The sequence below is a fragment of the Peromyscus leucopus genome, chromosome 8b (genome assembly GCF_004664715.2).
Source record: "Peromyscus leucopus breed LL Stock chromosome 8b, UCI_PerLeu_2.1, whole genome shotgun sequence".
Lineage (NCBI taxonomy): Eukaryota > Metazoa > Chordata > Mammalia > Rodentia > Cricetidae > Peromyscus > Peromyscus leucopus.
The window spans coordinates 69,946,609-69,968,080 of record NC_051086.1 but is presented as its reverse complement, the minus strand read 5'-3'; the positions used below and the strand labels follow the sequence as shown (position 1 = coordinate 69,968,080).

Here is a 21,472-nt window from a genome sequence, read left to right as displayed (position 1 = left end):
TCCACTCCTCTCAGCATTTCTTCTTTGCCTCTAAAATGTCAACACCTTGGCCTAGATGCACAGCCTTCCATTTCCTGACCCCTGGTCTCCTCCTCCAGCTGAATCTCTCAGCTCTTGTTAGATTCTGACCTTGGGTTCCCTGGACATATCCTGTTCTGCCATGCCTCTCTTCCCTGGAATGCTTTTTAACCTCCACGTTTCATCTTAACTTTACAGTTTTGCTATCATCATCTCCTGGAAGACTTCTTGCCAGGTTGAGTGCAGCTCCCCTGCTTACCCATACTGTTCTGTGCTTGCCTCCATTGGTATCTTTTCTCCTGATGCTCTGGCTCCAAGGCATCTTGATTCCTTATGTTAGTCCTGTTCTCTTGGCCTAAAGATGGGAGCACACTAAGCCCTGAACTGCAAGTAAATATATGCATAAACTTGATCTGTTTACAGATTCCTAAAAAAAAATGCATCTAGGTTTTCATTTACATGTTTAATACAAAACTCTAACAAGTTTAGATATTTATAAGCAGTGAGTAGCTTCCATTACCTCCATCTCAGTTTCTAGTAGGAACTATTCTGTATTGGCCAGAAAAACATGAAATAGATTTTTTTTCCAATGATCATAGAATAAAAATGTTGGTTGTTTTGTTCTTATAGATCATCTCTTTTCCTTTAGGCAATGATAGTAAGAAATGCTAAAGATACAGCTCATACAAAAGCAGAGCGGAATATTCTGGAGGAAGTAAAGCATCCCTTCATTGTGGATTTAATTTATGCCTTTCAGACCGGTGGAAAACTCTACCTCATCCTTGAGTATCTCAGTGGTTAGTACATAGTTCGTGTAATTATTTACCTTTGCTCCAGAAACTGGGTTCAAACATTACTTTCCAGTGAAAAATGCTTTTTCTCATTGTGAACAAGTCTTAAATTGATGGCGACATTGAAGAAGGAAGCTCACATGTGAACAAATGGTTCTATTACAGACAAACAGGAAAGAAACGTGGAGGGTGTTTTCCTGTCGGGAAAATTCGATTTAAATCTCTTTGTAATCAATGATAACATATTCATAAGCTGGGGTAGCTACTGTAATTCACATATTCCATTAAATATTCCTTTCTAAATAGAAATGGAGATGCTTACTGAGAGTATTATGAGATACTGAATGTTTTTGAGCCACATTTTCAAGGGCCTGCTCCCTACTGGGAACTTACCAACCCCCATGTCTTTATTTTATTTTATTTTATTTTTGAGACACGATCTCACTGTGCAAACCAAGCTGACTGGAGCTTACTACGTAGCTCATGCTGCCCTTGAGCTCCCGCAGTGCTGCTTCAGCTTCCTACCCACAGCATCTCTAGATCACAGAGATGATTGCATCCACAGCAAACACACCTGGCGGTTTCTCTTCTTTTTTAGACAGGATCTCTTTATACAGCCCTGGCTGTCCTGGAACTCACTACATAGACCAGGCTGGCTTCAAACTCAGAGATGGGCCTGTGTGCTGACTTAAAGGCTTGTGCCACCAGGCTTGGCATACCTGTGATTTCTAAGAAACAGGTTTTGTCATAGCTCTTAACATGGACCTGAAAGCTGCAGAATTTCACACCTTTTTTCTTTCTTTCTTTCTTTTTTGTTTTGTTTTGTTTTTTTGTGTTTTTGATTTCTTGTTTTTCGAGACAGGGTTTCTCTGTGTAACTTTTTGGACCCTGTCCTGGAACTCACTTTGTAGACCAGGCTGGTCTTGAACTCAAAGATCCACCTGCCTCTGCCTCCCGTGTCCCGTGCACATCAAAGGTGTGCGCCACCACCACCTGGCTACCTTTTTTCTTAATGCTGCTTACTTGTGACTTTATTTTCTAATTTGAACTTTATATAGAAGATTGTGTGGATAGTCCAAGGATTCTGTGAAGTTTCTGCAGCCCTCACATCTCCACATTCCGTCCTCTCATTGCATTTGCCTATCTTCCGCTTTATACATAGGCATGTGTATACGTACAGATGCATGCATATATAGTCAACATTTTTTGTGCTATTCAAAGATTTTTACAACTAAAACGCTAGCATTTACTTCATAACTCAAGAACATTTTCTTATGTAACTAGAATTATAAGATAATTAGGAAATTAACATTAATATAATAATGTCTTTTGGTTTTCTTTTATTTGGAACAGTTCCTTAGTCTGTCTTTGTCTGTCATTATGTTGACATAAAGAGTATAGCCCAGTTTCTGTAGAATGCCATTGATTTGGGTTTATCTGGTATTTCTTTGGGAGTAGACTCAGGTGATGCACTTTTAACAGGACATTGTGTTCCTTCTCGGCAGTTCCGAACAGGAGGTGCATGGTAGTTAGATCTTTGTCCCTCTGCTGTCGATGTTCATTGTGCTCACCATGTAGGTGGTGTTGCCAGGTTTCCCTTTGGGTTAATAAGTGTCTCTTGACAAGATAATTTGGGATTACTTCAGTATCTCATCTCATCAGGCTTCAGGTCCAGTTTGACATCCATTGATTCTTGACTGTAACAATTAACCGTGGTGTTTGCCAAGTGGTTTTCTTACTCCATCATGCCACCTTCACTTATACAGAACTTTCCTTTCTCCATTGAGAACTTTATCTGTTCGTTTATTTACATCATTATGGGTTCCTGGAGTTTAAGATAACTCAGGACAGTATAACCCTTTATTATTATTTACTTTGATACTTAAATTATGCCACCATCAGGTTCATTCAGTTTATGTGAAGGTTCTGAAAATAGGGAATAGTCACATTCACAAAAATTTGAGTGACTTAATTGTGTACTGACATTTTTTTTTTTTTTTTTTTACATATTGAAAAGGTGCTTGAGAGACTTTAATGAAGACTTTTTAAAACTTTAGGCCTGAAATCTGTATATATTTTGCAGTTTGCAGGTGTAAATGCTATTAATTCCAAGCCAATTTTAGGATTTAAAAAAAAAATTTTTTAAGGACTCAATTTTATAGATAGAAGAAAGTGCAAATTCATTAGAAGCGGATTGGAAGTAAAGAAATTTATTCCTAATACTTTTCCTTTCTAGGAGGAGAACTGTTTATGCAGTTAGAAAGAGAAGGGATATTCATGGAAGACACAGCTTGGTAAGTGAAGTTCTGTGGTTGTATGGATTCAGGTCATGCTTCATGTAATTAAAACCCAAACACACGCCCACTGTGGGAACCACACTGTTCAGTCAGTTGATCTGGAGCCAGTCAGTCTCTCAGAATGTCAAGGGGAACTTTGGGACTGGGCAGCTATTGGAGGTCACATGATTCCTTTGCCCCCAGGCCTTGGGTGGACCGCTCTTCACTGCAGAATTTCCTTGAATTGGTAAGCTGCCTGTCTTGGTTGTGGGTGAGTGTGGTTTTCCAGTGAAATTTTGTATGTGCAGCAATGGAAAGTATCAGAAATCATCTCCTCTTTTTTTTAGACTTTCCAGTTCCCAAGGTGCAGTCTTAGGGAGGTGATAACCCTGAACACACATCTGTGGATTGATTATATAGCCAGGATGGGATCTGCCCTCCTATTCGTAAGATGGCATCTGCTTCAAATTAAAAATATACACATCCTTTTGTGAAGTGACCATATTGAAGGGTAACAGTAAATCAGTTTGACCTACACATTAATTGAATAGAAAACACTTAAATGTTTTTTCTATCTTAATTACCAAACTGCATTCCATTGTTTAATTTCAGGCCTTTTCTAACACAGAAGCTGCATTTAAGAGCCTTAGGGATGAAGTGCCCTTTTTTGGAGGAGGCTCTCTGAGCCCTGTTGGAGGCTGTGGTCCTGCTGGCTTGAAACTGCCTCAGTCCTCTAGGACACACCCTCTCCATCCTGGAGTAATCTGCAGGATTGCAACATTGTTACACAGCCAGTATTGCAGTGCTTTGTGCTTTTCGAATCCAGACAGGGTTGATTCAGCCCTTTATTCTTTTGAGGTAGATAAATTTGAGTGTCACACAGTTTATAGTTGTGGGCTGGCTGGCAAGAGGGTGGGCAGATACTGTGGGCATTGCTGTCTATAAATACACAACTATATTATGTAAGGGATGAGTGGGCTTCCACAGGTCAGGCTATAAGGATCAAGTCTTGATCTCTGAGAATAACAAAGTCCATACTTCCTGTGGAATCTTAAAGTTGGGGGAGGTGGGTGGGAGGAATTTGTTTATCTGAAGGACTGTTGGCCTAATTCCTACACAGAGAGAGCAGAACCTAATCAATAATAGTTAAAATACACTGGATATCTTTGCAATTTTAGCAGTATATTTATAATGGAAAAATAAAACATGGTATAGTTTGACTAAAACAAGTAACAAATGTCCCCCTGCATTGTGGCATCATCCTGTGCCCTCTCTTTTCCCAGTACATTCTTCCACCCCCACTAATTTGGTCTTTGGTGCATGTCTGTTTCTTTCAAGGAATTTTATTCCATACATAAACTGCTTTGGGTAGATTGCTTTTTAAATTTTTATTAAATCACTTCTGTTTCCAGCTTTTACTTGGCTGAAATCTCCATGGCTTTGGGGCATTTACATCAAAAGGGGATCATCTACAGAGACCTGAAGCCGGAGAACATCATGCTTAATCACCAAGGTGGAGCTATATCATGAACAATTCTGTAGTAACTAGTCCGCTTACAATCCTTCCACACAGATCATCAAGGCTCCCATGTTTCTCTCTCTTGTTGCATATTTCCCCCTCAGACTATATCATATTGTAATACTTGCTGGTACTTTTAGTATTTATAATTGAGCTTAAACAGAGTTAAAGAGATTAGCCATTCTTTACAACTTAGAAAAAAATTCTTATATAAAATGTTGTGACCCCCCCCAAAGCTAATTCAGATGTTAATTTTGATTTATGCCATTGATTTTTAATGACAAAAAATGCGTAAGTAGTAGAAGCAAAACTTGTTTGTTTAGACATAGTCTTGCTGTATAGCTGGCTGGCACCGAACTTAGTTAGGGTCTTACTGCCTCGATGTCCCAAGTTTTGGGATTACATGTATAGAACACCAATATGGACTGGAGAGATGGCTCAGAAGTTAAGAGCACTGGCTGTTCTTCCAGAGGTCCTGAGTTCAATTCCCAGCACCCACATGGTGTCTCACAACCATCTACAATGAGATCTGGTGCCCTCTTCTGGCCTGCAGGCATTCATGCAAACAGAACACTATACATAATAAATAAATAAATCTTTAAAAAAAAAAAAAACACCAACATGCAGCTAAAAACAAAACTTTTTATAATTTTAACTAATGTTTAAGGAAGAAAAAGACTGAAATTGAACCATATTATTTGATACAGCCCCAATAACAAAATACTTAATAGGCATAGGTTATACAGAGAGACTAATTCTATACAGCTGTGGGTATAGCAAAGGGAGTGTTGGCTGCACCTGCATGCGCCTGCAGCTCCATTTCTGCTGCTGCAGTCTGAACTGGGAAGACTGCACTTTACAGAAGCAGCAAATGAGGAGACCAAGGCATCTTCAAGGCTGTCAGTGGCTGCTGATCCTCAGGTCTCCATAGGGTGGTTCATGAGATAGTTAACCAGTGCAAACTCCTAGACACAAGTATGTAAGAAATACACAAATTTATATAAGTCAGGTCTTTATAAATGTTCCAACTAGGGCTGGAGAGATGGCTCAGAGGTTAAGATGGCGGCTCACAACCATCTAAGATCTGGCACCCTCTTCTGTATACATAATAAATAAATAAATGTTTAAAAAAATAAATGTTCCAAATAGTGTTTTTTAAAAATTTGTTCGTAAGGGGCTGGAGAGAGAACTGGCTCAGTGGTTAAGAGCATTTGCTGTTCTTGCAAAGGACCTGGGTTTAGTTCCCATGGTGGCTTATAATGTCTGTCCAGGAAATCTGGAACTGGTTTTTGCTGGCACCAGGCTCACATGTAGTGTTCATATATACATTAGGCAAAATACTCATACATATGAAATTAAAGAAAAAATAAAACTTGTTTATTCTTAATGGAAAAATGATAGAATTGACAAAGTACATTGTGGGAACCATGTCTTATTCCTATCTTCCTATCCCAAACCTGGATTCTGATTCTGAATTCTTTGTTGTTGATTTTGAAGTATTCTTTTAAAATTATTTTTCTGTTCTGGGAACTGAACCCTTTGTGTATGTTCCCACTAAGCTATGGCCCCAACCCTTCTGATTCTCAATTCTAAGGCAAAGGATAGAATAAAGGAATGGTGGAATAGTAAAATAACTTTTTTTAAAAAGATTTATTTATTTATTAAGTATGCATTGTTCTGCCTACAGGGTAGAAGAGGGCACCAGATCTTATACAGATGGTTGTGAGCCACCATGTGGTCTCTGGGAATTGAGCTCAGGACCTCTGGAAGAGCAGCTAGTGCTCTTAACCTCTGAGCCATCTCTCCAGCCTCTAAACTAACTTTTTTAATCCATAAACTTGGATATACCATTTGATTGCGTGAGAATAAAGGCTATGGCCAGGTGCAGAAGAAAGACCTGGGTTCCCAGCACCACATACTGGCTCCCAACAATTGGGAACTAGTTTCAAGGTTCCTGAGCCCTCTTATGGCTTACTTAGGACCAGGCAGACATACTGCACTTGCATATATGTGGGCAAAATTACTCATATGCATAAAATCTTAAACATGAGAAAATAAAAGATAAATGTAGCTCTGTTTTTTCTTTTGTAGCAGAATGTAGATGTTCACAGTTGAATAAATGAGCCATTGCCTTTTGTCTGAAGGGGACCTTGAAGAATAGGGCCATTGGTGGTGTTGAGCCACTGGCTAATTAAATGACAGCTGAGAAGAACTTATCTGAAGTGATCTTAGTGTAAGGTGGAATTCCACCTTCTGGAACAGAAATAATTATCTGATGCAAATTTTAGTTCTTTTCCTTCACTGGCAGTAAATAATTGAATTTGTTCTGCTGATAGCATTTGGCATAGTAAGCGATAGAATGACTTTCTGAGACTGAAGAGTTTATAAGGACTCTTAAGTATACTGTGAAGAAACAGTACAGTTGAAGTATGCCGTGATTTTTGTTTAAATACAGAATGCTTATTAGGGGTATAATATTACTTAAGCCAGACTTTCAAAGAAGCTTTCTTGGGATGGAACAGAATTCTGCATATAGGGAAAGCCAGAGCTTTAGACAGACAGGTTCATTATTTTCTGTATTTTCTCCTTTCTGCATTGCTTATATCATGGGCACTGCCCAGTTTTTAAGTAGTTACTACTCCATAGTAGATAAGGCACCTAGTTCTGGACATCTTCAAGAAAAGTTTTAGAAAGGAAAAGATAAATGGAAGGAGGAATTATCTGTTTGCTGTGTTCAAATACTGTATGTACTTGAGAGTCTCAGAATAATCATGCTATGATCTTTCATTGTAGGTCATGTGAAACTAACAGACTTTGGACTATGCAAAGAGTCTATCCATGATGGAACAGTCACACACACATTTTGTGGAACAATAGAATACATGTGAGAGCTGCATGTTAAAAGAAATATAACTGGTTTGGGGGTAATATCTAACTTTTACCTGGTTTAAAATAGTATCTTAGTTTTCTTTGTTTAATTATTTTATTCAGATGATATAAAAGTGGGTAAATTTTAAGACATGTTACTTTTCTCATTTAAGGGCCCCTGAAATCTTGATGAGAAGTGGCCACAATCGTGCTGTGGATTGGTGGAGTTTGGGAGCATTAATGTATGACATGCTGACTGGAGCAGTAGGTGCACATTAAAAGCTGCATGTTTATAGTCTGTGCTGAAGCGTTACTAAGACATTCTAGTGAGAGAGCTTGGCCCTGCTTTCACAACATGTTCCTAGTCGAGTTACTTTCAAAGCCTCAAGATTTGTTAGCAGTAATTGTTTTGTTTTGTTTTGTTTTTCGAGATAGGGTTTCTCTGTGTAGCCCTGGCTGTTCTGGATCTCCCTCCATAGACCAGGCTGGCCTCGAATTCACAGAGATCCTCCTGCCTCTGCCTCCTGAGTGCTAGGATTAAAAGTGTGTGCCACCGCCGCCGCCGCCACCAGACTCTTATCAGTGGTTTAGCATTAATGGTAGCTTATGATTTTGTGGAATTCATACTTTTTTCCTAAAGACTTATTTTTATTTTATGTACATTGGTGTTTTGCCTACATGTTTGTCTATGTGAGGGTGCCAGATCCCTTGGAACTGGGGTTACAGACATCCGTGAACCATATATGGGTTTGGAAATTGAATCCGGGTCCTCTGGAAGAGCAGCCAGTGCTCTTAACTGCTGAGCCATCTCTCCAGCCCTGGGATCCATACTTTTAAAAAATATTTTTATTTGAATGACCTATGTAGGGGCGGGAGAGATTGCTCAGTGGTCGGAGGGTAAAGTCTGCCTTAGTTCAGTTCCCAGTATCACATCAGGTGCCTCACTATATCTAGTTCCACAGGATCTGATGCCTCTGGTGTTCACGGGCACCCACACACATGCACAAACCCACATACACCACGTGTACACATAATTTAAAAAAATTTTTTTAAATTGACTGGCTTATGTCATGGCAATCTAATGAAATATAGAGAGACAAATGGGAACATAAAATGAGATGCCTCACTGACTACAGACTTCCTGGGCATTGCTACTTATGTATCATTGCTTAAAGCCATAAGTCTCTGAGTTAACTGTTTCTGAACATTTTTTCTTTTTCTTTTCTTTTTTTTTTTTTTCCCCTGAAACAAGGTTTCTCTGTGTAACAGCCCTGGCTGTCCTGAAGCTCTTTCTGTAGATCAGGCTGGCCTCAAACTCATGCAAATCAGCATTCTGCCTGCAGAGTGCTGGAATTAAAGGCGTGCGCCACCACTCCTGGCTCTGAACCAGTTTTCTTATCTCAGTGTGTAACTGTCCAATTCAGGAACTAGATAATATTGTTACTTAAGATTGGTTTTTTACATGCTAATTTATCTGCTCTTTTCTACCCTTAGCCTCCATTCACTGGAGAGAATAGAAAGAAAACAATTGACAAAATCCTCAAATGTAAACTTAATTTGCCTCCCTACCTCACACAAGAAGCTCGAGATCTGCTTAAAAAGGTAGGCATCCTAAATGGCAGCCCCTCAGCAAGGCTTAAAATGAGAGAATTTGGTGCGCGCGCGCGCGCGCGCACACACACACACACACACACACACACGCCTGTTGTTTGTTTGGGGTTTTTTTGTTTTGTTTTTTGAGACTCACTATGTAGACCAGGCTGGACTCAAACTCATAGAGATCTGCCTGTTTCTGTTTCCTGAATCCTGGGATTAAAAGTGTACACCCGGCTCATAAGTAATACTTTTTTATTATTCTTTGATAATTTTATGTGTGTATAGTTTCACCTCCATCCTTCTTTTTCAACTTCCTCTAATGCCCCCAACACTTACCCTCCCAATTTCAGGCTTTCCTTCTTTTTTTTTTTTAATAACCTATGCAGTCCAGTTAGTGTTGCCTACATAACTATGGGTATGGAGTCATCTACTTGAGCGTGGGCAATATAGCAGTGGCCATACCCCCAAAGACAAATGATTGTCCTTCCCCCAGCAGCTATCAACTGCCAATAGATCCTTCATGAAAGGTGGGGCCTCACAAGGCCCTCCCTTATCTAAAACTTAATGTTTATTTTGATTAGCGCAATACATAAATACTAAACAGAAAAGACTTGCAAGTTTTTTTAAAGCAAAGTACATGTTTAAAAGACGTTCTTTTGTTCTCAAACATTATTTGGTATTAATAAATTGTATCTTCTTGAGCACAAATAGGAAGCACATTCTATAAAGGGAAAAAAAATCAATTTGAGTAATTCAGGATTTTCATCAGTGCTTCTTTTCTTCCCTAAAGCTGCTGAAAAGAAATGCTGCTTCTCGTCTTGGAGCTGGTCCTGGGGATGCTGGAGAAGTCCAAGTAGGAATTGAGATGTTTGGTGTTTGGGAGAAACCTAATGCTAATTTTGCTAATTTGTGATGGTTATATGTGTGTATCCATATATGTTTAGCTTATATTGTGATTTGTAACTTCAAAAAAGTGGTCTGTCATTTCAGTCATCCCCCTTGACTTTTTCTAGGCTCATCCATTTTTCAGACACATTAACTGGGAAGAACTTCTAGCTCGGAAGGTGGAGCCTCCCTTTAAGCCTCTATTGGTATGTATATACGGAAGCATGTAATTAGGGGAGATCGAGAACCCTTGTTTTCCAGTACTAGGGGTTGAACCTAAGACCTCCCACTCTACACTGACACCTCAGTGCTGGTGACTTTTTAAAATAAGAAAAATCTCAGAGAGACCAGGTATAGTGGTGTTCTCCTGTATGATAGTGTCCTTATTAATGACATCTGCACCAACCCTTTCCAAATAAGATGAGTTTCCAAGGAACCAGGTGTTTGAATGTCAACATGAACGGAAGGGTGAGGGAACATCATTCGGTCTATAAAAATGCTTTAGCTGTGGCTAAATAACTTAGTGTTTACTTAGCTTCTGTCTTCTGCTTCAGAACCTGAGAAAATATACTTTCTCCATTTCTTGGGATGTAGGTGGAGGAAGAGGATAATGAGGCTGATTATTATTTGGTCACAGAGCATAAGATGACCTGCTTTAAAATGTCAACATACACAGGGCTGGAGAGATGGCCTCATTGCTTAAGAGGACCCAAGTTTTAGCCCTTGCACCCATAGGATAACTCACGATCATTCTTAACTCCACTTCCAGGCGATCCATCACCTTCCAACCTCCAAGGGCACAAGGACATGTACATAGTACACAGCCATACATGAACAGAAAATACTCACAAATAAAATAAACCTTAAAATGTCTGTATATACAATTATAAGGAGGATAATTAACTCAGATACCTACTGCCCAACTTCAGAAATGACCAGGTCATCTTGTATTTAAAAAAATAAAATAAACAATAAGCCATCATTATACCTAAAGGTTGACTATTTCACTATTTGTTTTGATTTTCCTTTTCCCCTGTGTTTTTCAGTAAGAATTCATAGTCTGTACATTGTTAGGTGTTCTCTTATTATAGACAGATATCCCCTCTCATCTCTTCTGGAGATCTATTGAAGAAACTGAGCCATCTGTCCTGTAGAATTCTTCAGATTAAAAAAAAAAAAGTGTTTAGTATATATGAGTATTTTGGTGCATACATGTGATATGCAGTAGAAATGGGTGTATCCCTGATGCTTGTGAAGGTCAGAAGAGGGCATTGGATCCCCTGGAATTGGAGTTTGGGATGGTTGTGAGCCACCATGTAGATGATGGGAATCTAACCCAGGTGTTTTGGAAGAGTAGCCAGTGTTCTTAACGGCCGACCCATTTTTCCACCCCCAAATTCCTTACATTTTAATTTTGCTAATTTTATGCCCATAGTGTCATTTCCTATGTTCATCTGTTTCCAAAAACTGGGTGTTTAAGGAACTTATTTGATACAGATGGAACTCTGTCCCGTTCCCCCCACCCCCCCAGAGCTGAGGACCAAACTCAGGGCCTTGAGCTAGCTAAGCAAGCGCTCTACCACTGAGCTAAATCCCCAACCTCCAGATGGAACTCTTGATGTTATATGCTTTGACAAGGAGGCCTAACTTACAGTTTTATTTCTCTTAGGCTGTTAGTAGTCACTGATGAATGCCTGTAAGTCAATAGTTCTTAACCTGGGACCAAAGTCTAGAAACATTTTGATTGTGTCGCAGGAGGGCCCTGCTCCTAGTTCCTACAGCACACATGCAGCTCTCTACAATACATAGTTACCAGAAACATGAGAGGTGGCTCTTCAGTTAAGATGAGTACTGGCTGCTCCTTCAGAGGACCGAGGTTCTACTCACAGCACTAATATGGTGGCTCACAGCTGTCTGTAACTCAAGTTCTAGGGGATCTTACACCCTCTTCTGTCCTCTGCAGGCACCAGGCATGCATGTGATGCACAGGCACACATGCAAGCAAACACATAGAAACATAAAATAAAAAGTTAAAATTAAATCAAGTCCCAAATGTAAGTAGTACTGAGGTGAGAAACCCCAGTCCAGTTCCCTGTTCTCATTCAGAGTTTACACAATGGCCTCATTCTCTTATTCATTCTTTTGTTCTGTTTTGTTTTGGGTTTGTTTTTTTTTTTTTTTTTTTTGAGTCAAGGTCTCTCTGTGTAACAGCCCTGGTTGTCCTGGAACTCACTGTATAGACCAAGCTGGCCTCGAACTCACAGAGATCCATCCGCTTGCCTCTGCCTCCTGAGTGCTGGGATTAAAGGCATGTGTCACTATTGCCCGGCTCTCTTACTCATTCTTTATTGCCACAATTTTTTCATAAAACAAACTTACCAATTGTTTGGTTACCCTAGTTGATACCAGGAAGATGGGCTAAATGTTTGACTATTATTCTTCAAAATAATGAAATAGTTTCTTAGTATCTTCCAAATTAAACAGTGAATTATAACTTTTTTAGTGCCATGAACTCAGGGTGTTTTTTTGTTTTGTTTTGTTTTGTTTTATGGTTTTTGAGACAGGGTTTCTCTGTATAGGTTTGCGCCTTTCCTGGAATTCATTCTGTAGTCCAGGCTGGCCTTGAATTCATAGAGATCCACTTGGCTCTGCCTCCCGAATGCTGGGATTAAAGGAGTGTGCCGCCACTGCCTGGCTTCTCTGATGTTTTAACATATTAATATTTCAATCCATACTAGCAATATTTTTCCAATGTTTTGTTTTGTTTTGTTTTTTGCTTTGTTTCTTTAAGACAGGGTTTCTCTGTATAGTCATGGCTGTCCTGGAACTCACTCTATCAACCAGGCCTACCTCTGCCTCCTGAGTGCTGGGATTAAAGACACATGCTACTACCACCTGGCTTCTGGCTTCCTTTTTTTTTTTTTTGTTTTTTGTTTTTTGTTTTTTTTCGAGACAGAGTTTCTCTGTGTAGCTTTGGGGCCTTTCCGGCAACTCGCTTTGTAGACCAGGCTGGCCTCGAACTCAGAGATCTGCTTGGCTCTGTCTCCCGAGTGCTGGGATCAAAGGTGTGTGCCACCACTGCCCGGCTAAATCATATTTTTAAATTGATATTTATTTCCTATATTTGTCCCATGAGTCTGACTAGACACACCATGAAAGAAAAGAAATTAAAGGAATCTGGTTGTTAGAACTTAGATGATACTATTCTTTAATAAGAAAATATACTCAGAATAAACTACTTCTTTAGAATTATAAGGGGTGAAATAATCCACAAGAAGAATTCAGGACACTTTCTGGATTAGGGAGGGTTTGGTGCTGGGGTGCTTACACCAGGGAATTGCATATGCCCAGGCAAGCACTTTACCACTAAGCTAGACCCTGAGCTGCTGACTGCATCATCTTCTCTATGATTTGTTTGAACTCTCTTCAGTAGTTACCCAGACTTACTGTAGACATCCAGTGGCCACAGAACAAATTATTTCTAGGAATTTATTGACTGGACTAGATACACTAAAGAGTTATGAGGGGAAAATTGATAGTCAGAATTTTAATTAGGATAGTTTTATATTAAAATCTATTTAATTCATATATAAAATTTGAAGATGTAGGCTTTGGCCACCGGTATAATATTTGCCTAGCAAGTATAAAGCCCTAGGTTTGAACTCAGGCACCAAACACACACAAAAAGATGATGTTGGGGGGCTGGAGAGATTCCCAGCTTCCACATGGTGGCTTACAACCATCTGTAACTGCAGTTCTAGGGGATCCAACACCCTCTTCTGGCCTCTGTGGGTACTGGGCTCACATGTGATGTGCAGATATACATACAGTCAAAACACCTACATATTATAAACAATAAAAATAAAAAAATGATTGGCACTCTTTCTACCTACAGTTTGTTTCCTTGTCTGTGGCTGCTAAGATTATTCTGTGCAGAGTATAGGGCTTGTGGCACCTTTGATTGATAGCAGTAATACAGACTGTTTACCATTTTCTAAAAACTTTGTTCTTATAAAGCAATCTGAAGAGGATGTGAGTCAGTTTGATTCAAAGTTTACACGTCAGACACCTGTTGACAGCCCGGATGACTCAACTCTCAGTGAAAGTGCCAACCAGGTCTTTCTGGTAAGTGCAAAGTTTCCAAGCAGCCATAGGAAATTTAAATATGGAGGATGATCAATGAGAAGTTCGTGTTGGAAATCTGGGTGACTTTGCTTTTAAGCCATTTCCTTGGTAACTTACTGGTCCCTACAAAATGACTTTCATAATCTAACATTCCATTTTAGATATTACAGAAAGAATATTTGATTCTGTGGAGTGATTCATGTTTGGTTGCGTGCTAGTGATTTGAGATGATTTTTGGCTTAGCATCACAAACAAAACTAATCAGAGTAGAACTCTTTCATTCCCAAAACACTTATCATAAACTACAGATATTGCCGGGTGGTGGTGCACGCCTTTAATCCCAGCACTCCTGAGGCATAGGCAGGCGGGTCTCTGAGTTCAAGACCAGCCTGGTCTACAGACTGAGTTTCAAGTCAGATGACTACACAGAGATACTCTGTTTCAAAAAAAAAGAACAAAAAAAAAATATGGTTACTAAAACCCTGACTCTGCAGGGGATTTGTAATTTTAATTATTAATATTTGATAGTAAAACATTGATTCATTTTTGATAATAAATATTAGTTTTCATTGAAGAGGTGTCTGTGTGCTTTATCTCTAGTCTGCAGTCTCCTTAGACATTAAAGTTGTGATGGGCGTGGCTCACCTGAGAGCACACACTTACCAGCCCAAATAACTAAATGAACCCATTAGGACCTCATTTACCTGTATGTTTATTTCAGTTCTAACAACCTCAAGTTAATGGATATTTAATGTATGATGAGATCTCATTAAAAGTAATGGAAATTTGATTGGGCAGTGGTGGTACACACTTTTGATCCCAGTACTTGGGAGGCAGAGCCAGATGGATCTCGGTGAGTTCGAGGCCAGCCTGGGCCACAGAGCGAGATCCAGGACAGGCACCAAAACAACACAGAGAAACCCTGTCTCGAAAGAAGGAAAAAAAATTGAAATTTAAAAATTGAATAAGATGCAACTTTGTCTTTAGCCCACCAGAATCTACAGAGGAATGGCCTCTGAAATTGCAAGTATACAGTGCAGAACTACACCTTCCTCATGGGGCTCTGCCCGGAGCCTGCCCAGCCTTGTTTACTGTAATAAATACATAATGCTCACTCAGCTAAGAAGGAGCAGGAAAGCAGGTAGGCAGTAGGACCCGTGGCTGAACAAAGGAACATGCAGCAGCAAAATGAGAGACCGGAACTTAACAGCAAGGTTCAACCTGATCTGGAACTAATACAGCAGCATCTGTGCCCTGTACAAGAAGACTGTCATAATGTTGGCACTGGTCACCAAAAAAAAAAAAAATCTCCTATGGCTCAGTGATTAATAGTGTGTCACACTCTTTCAGAGCAACAGGAGTTTAGCTCCCAGCATCTATGTTAGGTGGCTCACAACTGCATGTAATGACATCTCAAAGGATCTGATACCTCATGTCCTCAGGCATACATACCTACACACAGACATACATGCATATACAGAATTTTTAAAATTCTATACAATTACTAATGAGAAAGTGGAAAAGTCACACATGCTAAGTAAGAGAACTCTAATTTTACCTTGGCTTAGTTATGAGGAACTGTTTTGGAAGTATTAATCCTAGCACATTTTATAAACATGGGTATGTGTATCTGTATATATATATGTGTGTGTGTGTATGTATATATATAATATATATTATATGTATATAAACAATGTGTGGCTGACAGTGTACCAATTTATGTTTATCTTTATAGTCAACATTTTAATGTGCAAGCTACATTTTTCCTGTTGGGTTTTTTTCCCCCTACTGCTAACGATTGGGTAAAATTTTGTTAGCTAGCATATGAGGCTTTAAAAAGTATAAAATGTTGGCTGTAGTGGTGCACACCTTTAATCCCAGCACTCAAGAGGCAGAGAGAGGCAGGTGGATCTCTGTGCATTTGAGGCCAGCCTGGTCTGCAGAATGAGTTCCAGGTCAACCAGTGGTACACAGACCCTGTTTTACAAAACTCAGAAGGTATAAAAGTGAGATCATCGATTTGGAAGAATATCCACATTGTTGATTTTAGTTATACATCATTGTGAAAGCCATTTTCTTGATGTGTATGACAGACTGTCACCCCAAAGTACACTGTTGCTGTTTTTCAGGGTTTTACATATGTGGCTCCATCTGTACTTGAAAGTGTGAAAGAAAAGTTTTCCTTTGAACCAAAAATCCGATCACCTCGAAGATTTATTGGTAGCCCACGAACGCCTGTCAGGTATTTCACTCCCTACTCTCTTCTCGTGTTTATGTATGCGTGTTCATGTGTACGCAGGTGCATACGGAAGACAGCCTTGGGTGGTGCTCCTCAGGCAGTCTCCACCTCTCACTGGCCTGGGACTTGTCCAGTATGTTAGTTAGGCAGACTGGCCAGGGAGGGCCAGGAAACCTGTTTGTCTCCTCCAGTGCTGGCATTACAGACAGCCATGCACCACAATACCCACTTTTTCTTACATAGGTTCTGAGAATTACATTGAGGGCCTTGTGCTTGCAAGGAAAACATTTTTTGAAGCCTAGAAGAATATAGCTTAAGAAATGCGCCGGGAGGTGGTGGTGCACGCCTTTAATCCCAGCACTCAGGATGCAGAGCCAGACGGATCTCTGTGAGTTCGAGGCCAGCCTGGTCTATAGAGCGAGATCCAGGACAGGCACCAAAGCAACACAGAGAAACCCTGACTCGGGAGAAAAAAAAAAAAAAAAAAAGAAATGCATATAAGTTACATAAATAAAAAGTCTGGGGTTGGGGATTTAGCTCAATGGTAGAGTGCTAAGGCCCTGGGTTTGGTCCTCAGCTCAAAAAAAAAAAAAAAGTCCGTCATATTTTGCCTAATGTAAGCACATCTATATTTTATATTTAAAGGATATACATCATATAGTTTACCCATAATAAATGTCCTCTTTAGCATTTATCAACATTTCATATGTGCTGCATGTGAATATATATGTGTTATATATAATATAGAATTGTTCCTTTCTGATGAATCTAGCAGGGGTCATAATAAACCAAGATAGAAATATACACAAATGTATGTACCTACCAAGTTGTGCCAAGTGTACCTGCGCACATGTGTGCATATTTAACAACAACAAAAAAAGGTAGTAGTAGAAAGCAAAGAAAAATGAGGAGCCTTCCATTAACTGTGCTCAGCATGGCCTCCCTGGTGAAGTAACTTCTAGGGATAAGGAGAAAGCTAGCTATGCAAAGAAAAGAAATTACTGAAGTGTTGCAGGGAGAAGAGCAGCCAGGACAAAAGCCCCTGGGGAAACATGCTTTTTCTTGGAAATAAGAAATCAGAGTTCCTAGAGTGTGGTGAGTGAGGAAGATGGCAGAGGTGTGGGGAAATACTTTATTTTCAGTGCACCGGGAAGTTGTTCTAAGTGGGAAAGTAAAAGGATTTAACAGTATGTCATTAGCGGCTCTAGGGGTCAAGTGCAGAGGACATACTAGCTGTTAGTCTAGGGGAAAGATGCTCAACCTTTGCCTTTGTGACAGTCTACATGAAAATAAAGTCACATCACCCCTACCTTTAAACATGGGGGGAGTAGTTCCTGTTAAGATGATCCTTGAGACAAATGAGTGATAGCTCTTCTTTGTCTTAAAGCCCAGTCAAATTCTCTCCTGGGGATTTCTGGGGACGAGGTGCTTCAGCCAGCACGGCAAACTCTCAGACACCTGTGGAGTACCCGATGGAAACAAGTGGGATAGAGCAGATGGATGTGACAATGAGCGGGGAGGCATCAGCACCACTTCCAATCCGACAGCCCAACTCTGGGCCATACAAAAAACAAGCTTTTCCTATGATCTCCAAACGGCCAGAGCACCTGCGTATGAATCTATGACGAAACAATGCTTTTATTGATGCAAAAAGAAAACAAAAATCGGGGGAGGGATGTGTGAACATCCTGCAAGATAAAATGAGAATCAAAATGGCAGACTTAAAAAGTCAGCACAGTAACCTAGATTGCTTTGGATGGAGGAAAAAATAAACATGGATTTTAAAAAATCAATCAATGGTGCAAAAAAAATAAACCCACAAAAAAAAAAAAACAAAAACAAACTCAAGCAAAATAGTATTGTGGAACCCACAGACACATCGATTGACTGGTTCCTGTCAAGCAACATCTCAGCATTAGCAAGGGTTTTCAAGTTGATGGCTCCAAACCGACAGTATTAAGGGTAGGATGTTGCTTCTGAATCACCGTTGAAGCCTGGAGATGTCAAAGAAGGGTTATCCTTTCATAGGCAAGGTATGAGATTGCCTGTAATACTTGCAACTAAGGACAAATTAGCATGCAAGCTTTGTCAAACTTTTTCCAGCAACATGGAATCAAAGACAAAAGAAACTTATCGATTGATGTTTTACGTGCAAACAACCTGAATCTTTTTTTTATATAAATATATATTTTTCAAATAGATTTTTGATTCAGCTCATTATGGAAAACATCCCAAACTTTAAAATGCAAAATTATTGGTTGGTGTGAAGAAAGACAGCTTCTGTTTCTTCTCTTGATGAAATAAAACGCAAATGAATCATTGTTAACCACAGCTGTGGCTCTTGTGAGGGCTTGGGGTGGACCTGGGGTGTTTTTCATCTTTTGTTTTAGTAACCTATCTGCAATACCTGTCTGTAATACTAGAAGGAGAAAAAGTCTGTTTAATCATTTCTACTTGCAGTACTGCTGTGTGCTAGGCTTCACTGCAAGCCTTGGGACAGGCAGAAGTTAGATGTTCTACATTGCATCCTTGTCCTGGGCCTGTGCTGCACTGGGAAAAGATGGCTACCTGTTGTTATCCCAGTGTTTGGGTCAAGCCCATGGCCAAGGAAGGACAGAAGAGAGTCAGGCTAAAGTTTGTAACTCGGGCAGTAAGCAAGGGGAGATAGAGACCTGCAGGGAAGAGGGGCCACCCTCGTCTGTCTCTTCTCAGCACATTGGTAAGGTTTTCAGTTTTACTTTGTACTGTTTTTGCTGTTTACCTTCCTTAACATTTTTCCCTCCAGAGTTTAAAAAAGAAAAAAATGGTGTTTTTTCCCTCCTATACTGGGGCTACATTTTTAATTGTAAAAATATTTGATGGCCTTTTGATGAATGTCTTCCATAGTGAATAAGAAAACTTAGTGGCTTAATTTAGGAAACATGTTAACCAGACATTGTTTTTGAAATTGTAACAAAATCTACATAAGTGATTTACAGGTACAAAGAATAAAAAATAAAGGTAATTTTACCTTTCTTAAATATTTCCTGCCTTAAGGAGCATTTCCATGACTAGCTGGTGAGAGGGTTTCCTATCTGCAGAGCTTTATAAACTATACTACAGTGCATACTGGTCCAGGTAGATGGTCACACTGCAGGTCTCGTCACTTCACTTGGTTGGTCTTTATGTCTCCAGTCTGTGCAGCTCATTTGGTATAGTTGCAGCCCTAGGGTTTCTTTACGCAGATGCTCTTGCTGTATTCTTCATAGGATCCAAGCCATAAATTCCTTATGCACATCAGAGTCAGTCAGGAGAGAGACTAAGACCTTGCTTCTTTAAATTGCAATTGAAGTGAGATGGGAGGAAATTTTAATAGTGAGCAAAAATAGAACCTTGAGGGGCTGGAGAGATGGCTCAACGGTTAAGAATACTGGCTCCTCTTCCAGAGGTTCCGAGTTCAATTCCCGGCACCCACATGGTGGCTCACAATTGTCAAATGGCAGTCTGATGGGATCAGATGCCCTCTTCTGGTATGCACAGCATTCGGACAACATACCCACATATATGAAATATATAAAAGTCCTTAAAAAAATGACGGTTGGAAATATGGCCTTTCGATTGTGGCAGTAAATGAAAGAATTGATAAAAGTCCATCTTTGGACAGAAGTTTTTTATCGTCTCAGTTCTCACTCCTGGATCTCTGACTGCTGCCTTTTGAGAACTTTGTAATTGCAGCAGTAGATAAAGAGCTGCGGTGATGATTAAGGGCAGGCATTGTGAAGGTCTTTGTTATTTGACAGCTTGTGGTATCTTTAAAAAACGACCCCCCCCCCAATAACCCATGGTGATGCATACAGGAATTATTTCAGACTGCAGATGGCTGTGCTACTCTGATATCTGTCTCCAGTGTGTTTACTAACTATAGCATTGACTGCCTGGCCAAATTCCAGTAGAACTTTCACACCAAACAACTCCTCCTCAGCCCTAGTTGCTAGTAATACGTGCACTGTGACCACCCCGCAGTTAAACTGTTTCAGATTAGTGCTGCCAGCAATAGTGGCAAATACTGCAACTTGTTTGCCTAGAAAGCATTAATTATATACCTTCCATCTACACAAATATATAGCTTTTCTATCACAACATTTATTAAGTGAAATTGATTTCTCACGCTGTGGCAAGTTTATTGAGAAATTGTTTCATAAATGGATATCCCTACTATGACTGTGAAAACATGTCAGGTGTCACGGGAGTGTCACAGACAGAAAGCACACGCCTATGCAATATGGCCTACTCTGTATTTATTTGTAAAAACTGAAGCATAATTTAAAGTATATGCCAATACTAGTTTGAGTTTCTAAGAGAGCATTCATGCTTATACAAGGTAAGTGTATAAAAAAGATGAAGTGCTTTTTCTTTTATTACTTGATTATTTTCTTTAAAATCAGCTATTACAGGATATTTTTTTATTTTCTACATGCTGTTTTTTAATTAAAATGTACTCACTGAACTGAAGTTTACTAAATTTGTTTTATAAGGTTTGTAATGTTACAGAATAACTAAACTGGTATTTATAAACCAGCTGTGATTAACAGTGTATTAATTACTGAACTTGAACCAGATCTTTAGGAAAACTATGTTTTTTCTTCCCCTTTTATGATCTTTACTTCAAGGATTTTTTTTTTTCCATACTGTTTTTGAACTAGAAGATAGTTTGAGATTTGGGGAAAGGAGGATGCGTATGCGAGACTCCATAAATTCAACATTCTGTACTATAGGTAACAACTATAAACAAAATATATCTTAGTATTAATATCTTGAGCCTTGGATATCATAATTAATATAGCACCTTTTTAAAACTGTTCAGTTAGTTGTATATTTCCTCGCTTACAAGGGCTAGATCAAAGATTATTCTCATGAGAAATGTTGAATTTATGAAGAATGGATTTTGAGGCTTTGAAAATGATTAGTATATCAAAAGATTCAATATCCAAACATCTGCATGTATTGTAGGAACAGATACTAGCTTGCTGGACAAAACAGTCATGGCATTTGTCACACAGGACCTGTGGTCTGTTGCTGGTTAATACAGTACTTTCCTCATGGGACTCAACACTACAGCACAAGTATTATTTCCCTGGGTTCTCTGGAGAAGCATCTAAAGATGGGTTTCTGACAG

At 39.5% G+C, this 21,472-nt stretch overlaps 1 protein-coding gene across 6 annotated transcripts in view; it reads left to right on the top strand.

The window, feature by feature from the left end:
- Nucleotides 1–19,337, top strand: part of Rps6kb1 (ribosomal protein S6 kinase B1) — a 43,461-nt gene extending 24,124 nt beyond the window's left edge. For 2 of the 6 annotated variants that reach the window (XM_028878285.2, XM_028878286.2), the window contains exons 5-15: nucleotides 668–815; nucleotides 3,046–3,103; nucleotides 4,498–4,598; nucleotides 7,398–7,488; nucleotides 7,646–7,736; nucleotides 8,967–9,074; nucleotides 9,859–9,921; nucleotides 10,082–10,159; nucleotides 13,971–14,078; nucleotides 16,208–16,320; nucleotides 17,705–19,337. In XM_028878285.2, the coding sequence (XP_028734118.1) occupies nucleotides 668–815; nucleotides 3,046–3,103; nucleotides 4,498–4,598; nucleotides 7,398–7,488; nucleotides 7,646–7,736; nucleotides 8,967–9,074; nucleotides 9,859–9,921; nucleotides 10,082–10,159; nucleotides 13,971–14,078; nucleotides 16,208–16,320; nucleotides 17,705–17,942 (1,197 nt within the window). In that variant the 3' untranslated portion in view covers nucleotides 17,943–19,337. Of the gene's footprint in view, nucleotides 1–667; nucleotides 816–3,045; nucleotides 3,104–3,289; nucleotides 3,333–3,432; nucleotides 3,925–4,497; nucleotides 4,599–7,397; nucleotides 7,489–7,645; nucleotides 7,741–8,966; nucleotides 9,075–9,858; nucleotides 9,922–10,081; nucleotides 10,160–13,970; nucleotides 14,079–16,207; nucleotides 16,321–17,704 lie in introns of those variants that run through there. The other 4 variants (XM_037201374.1, XM_037201376.1, XM_037201375.1 and 1 more) reach the window with 4 other exon arrangements.
- The last annotated feature ends 2,135 nt before the right edge of the window (nucleotides 19,338–21,472 follow it).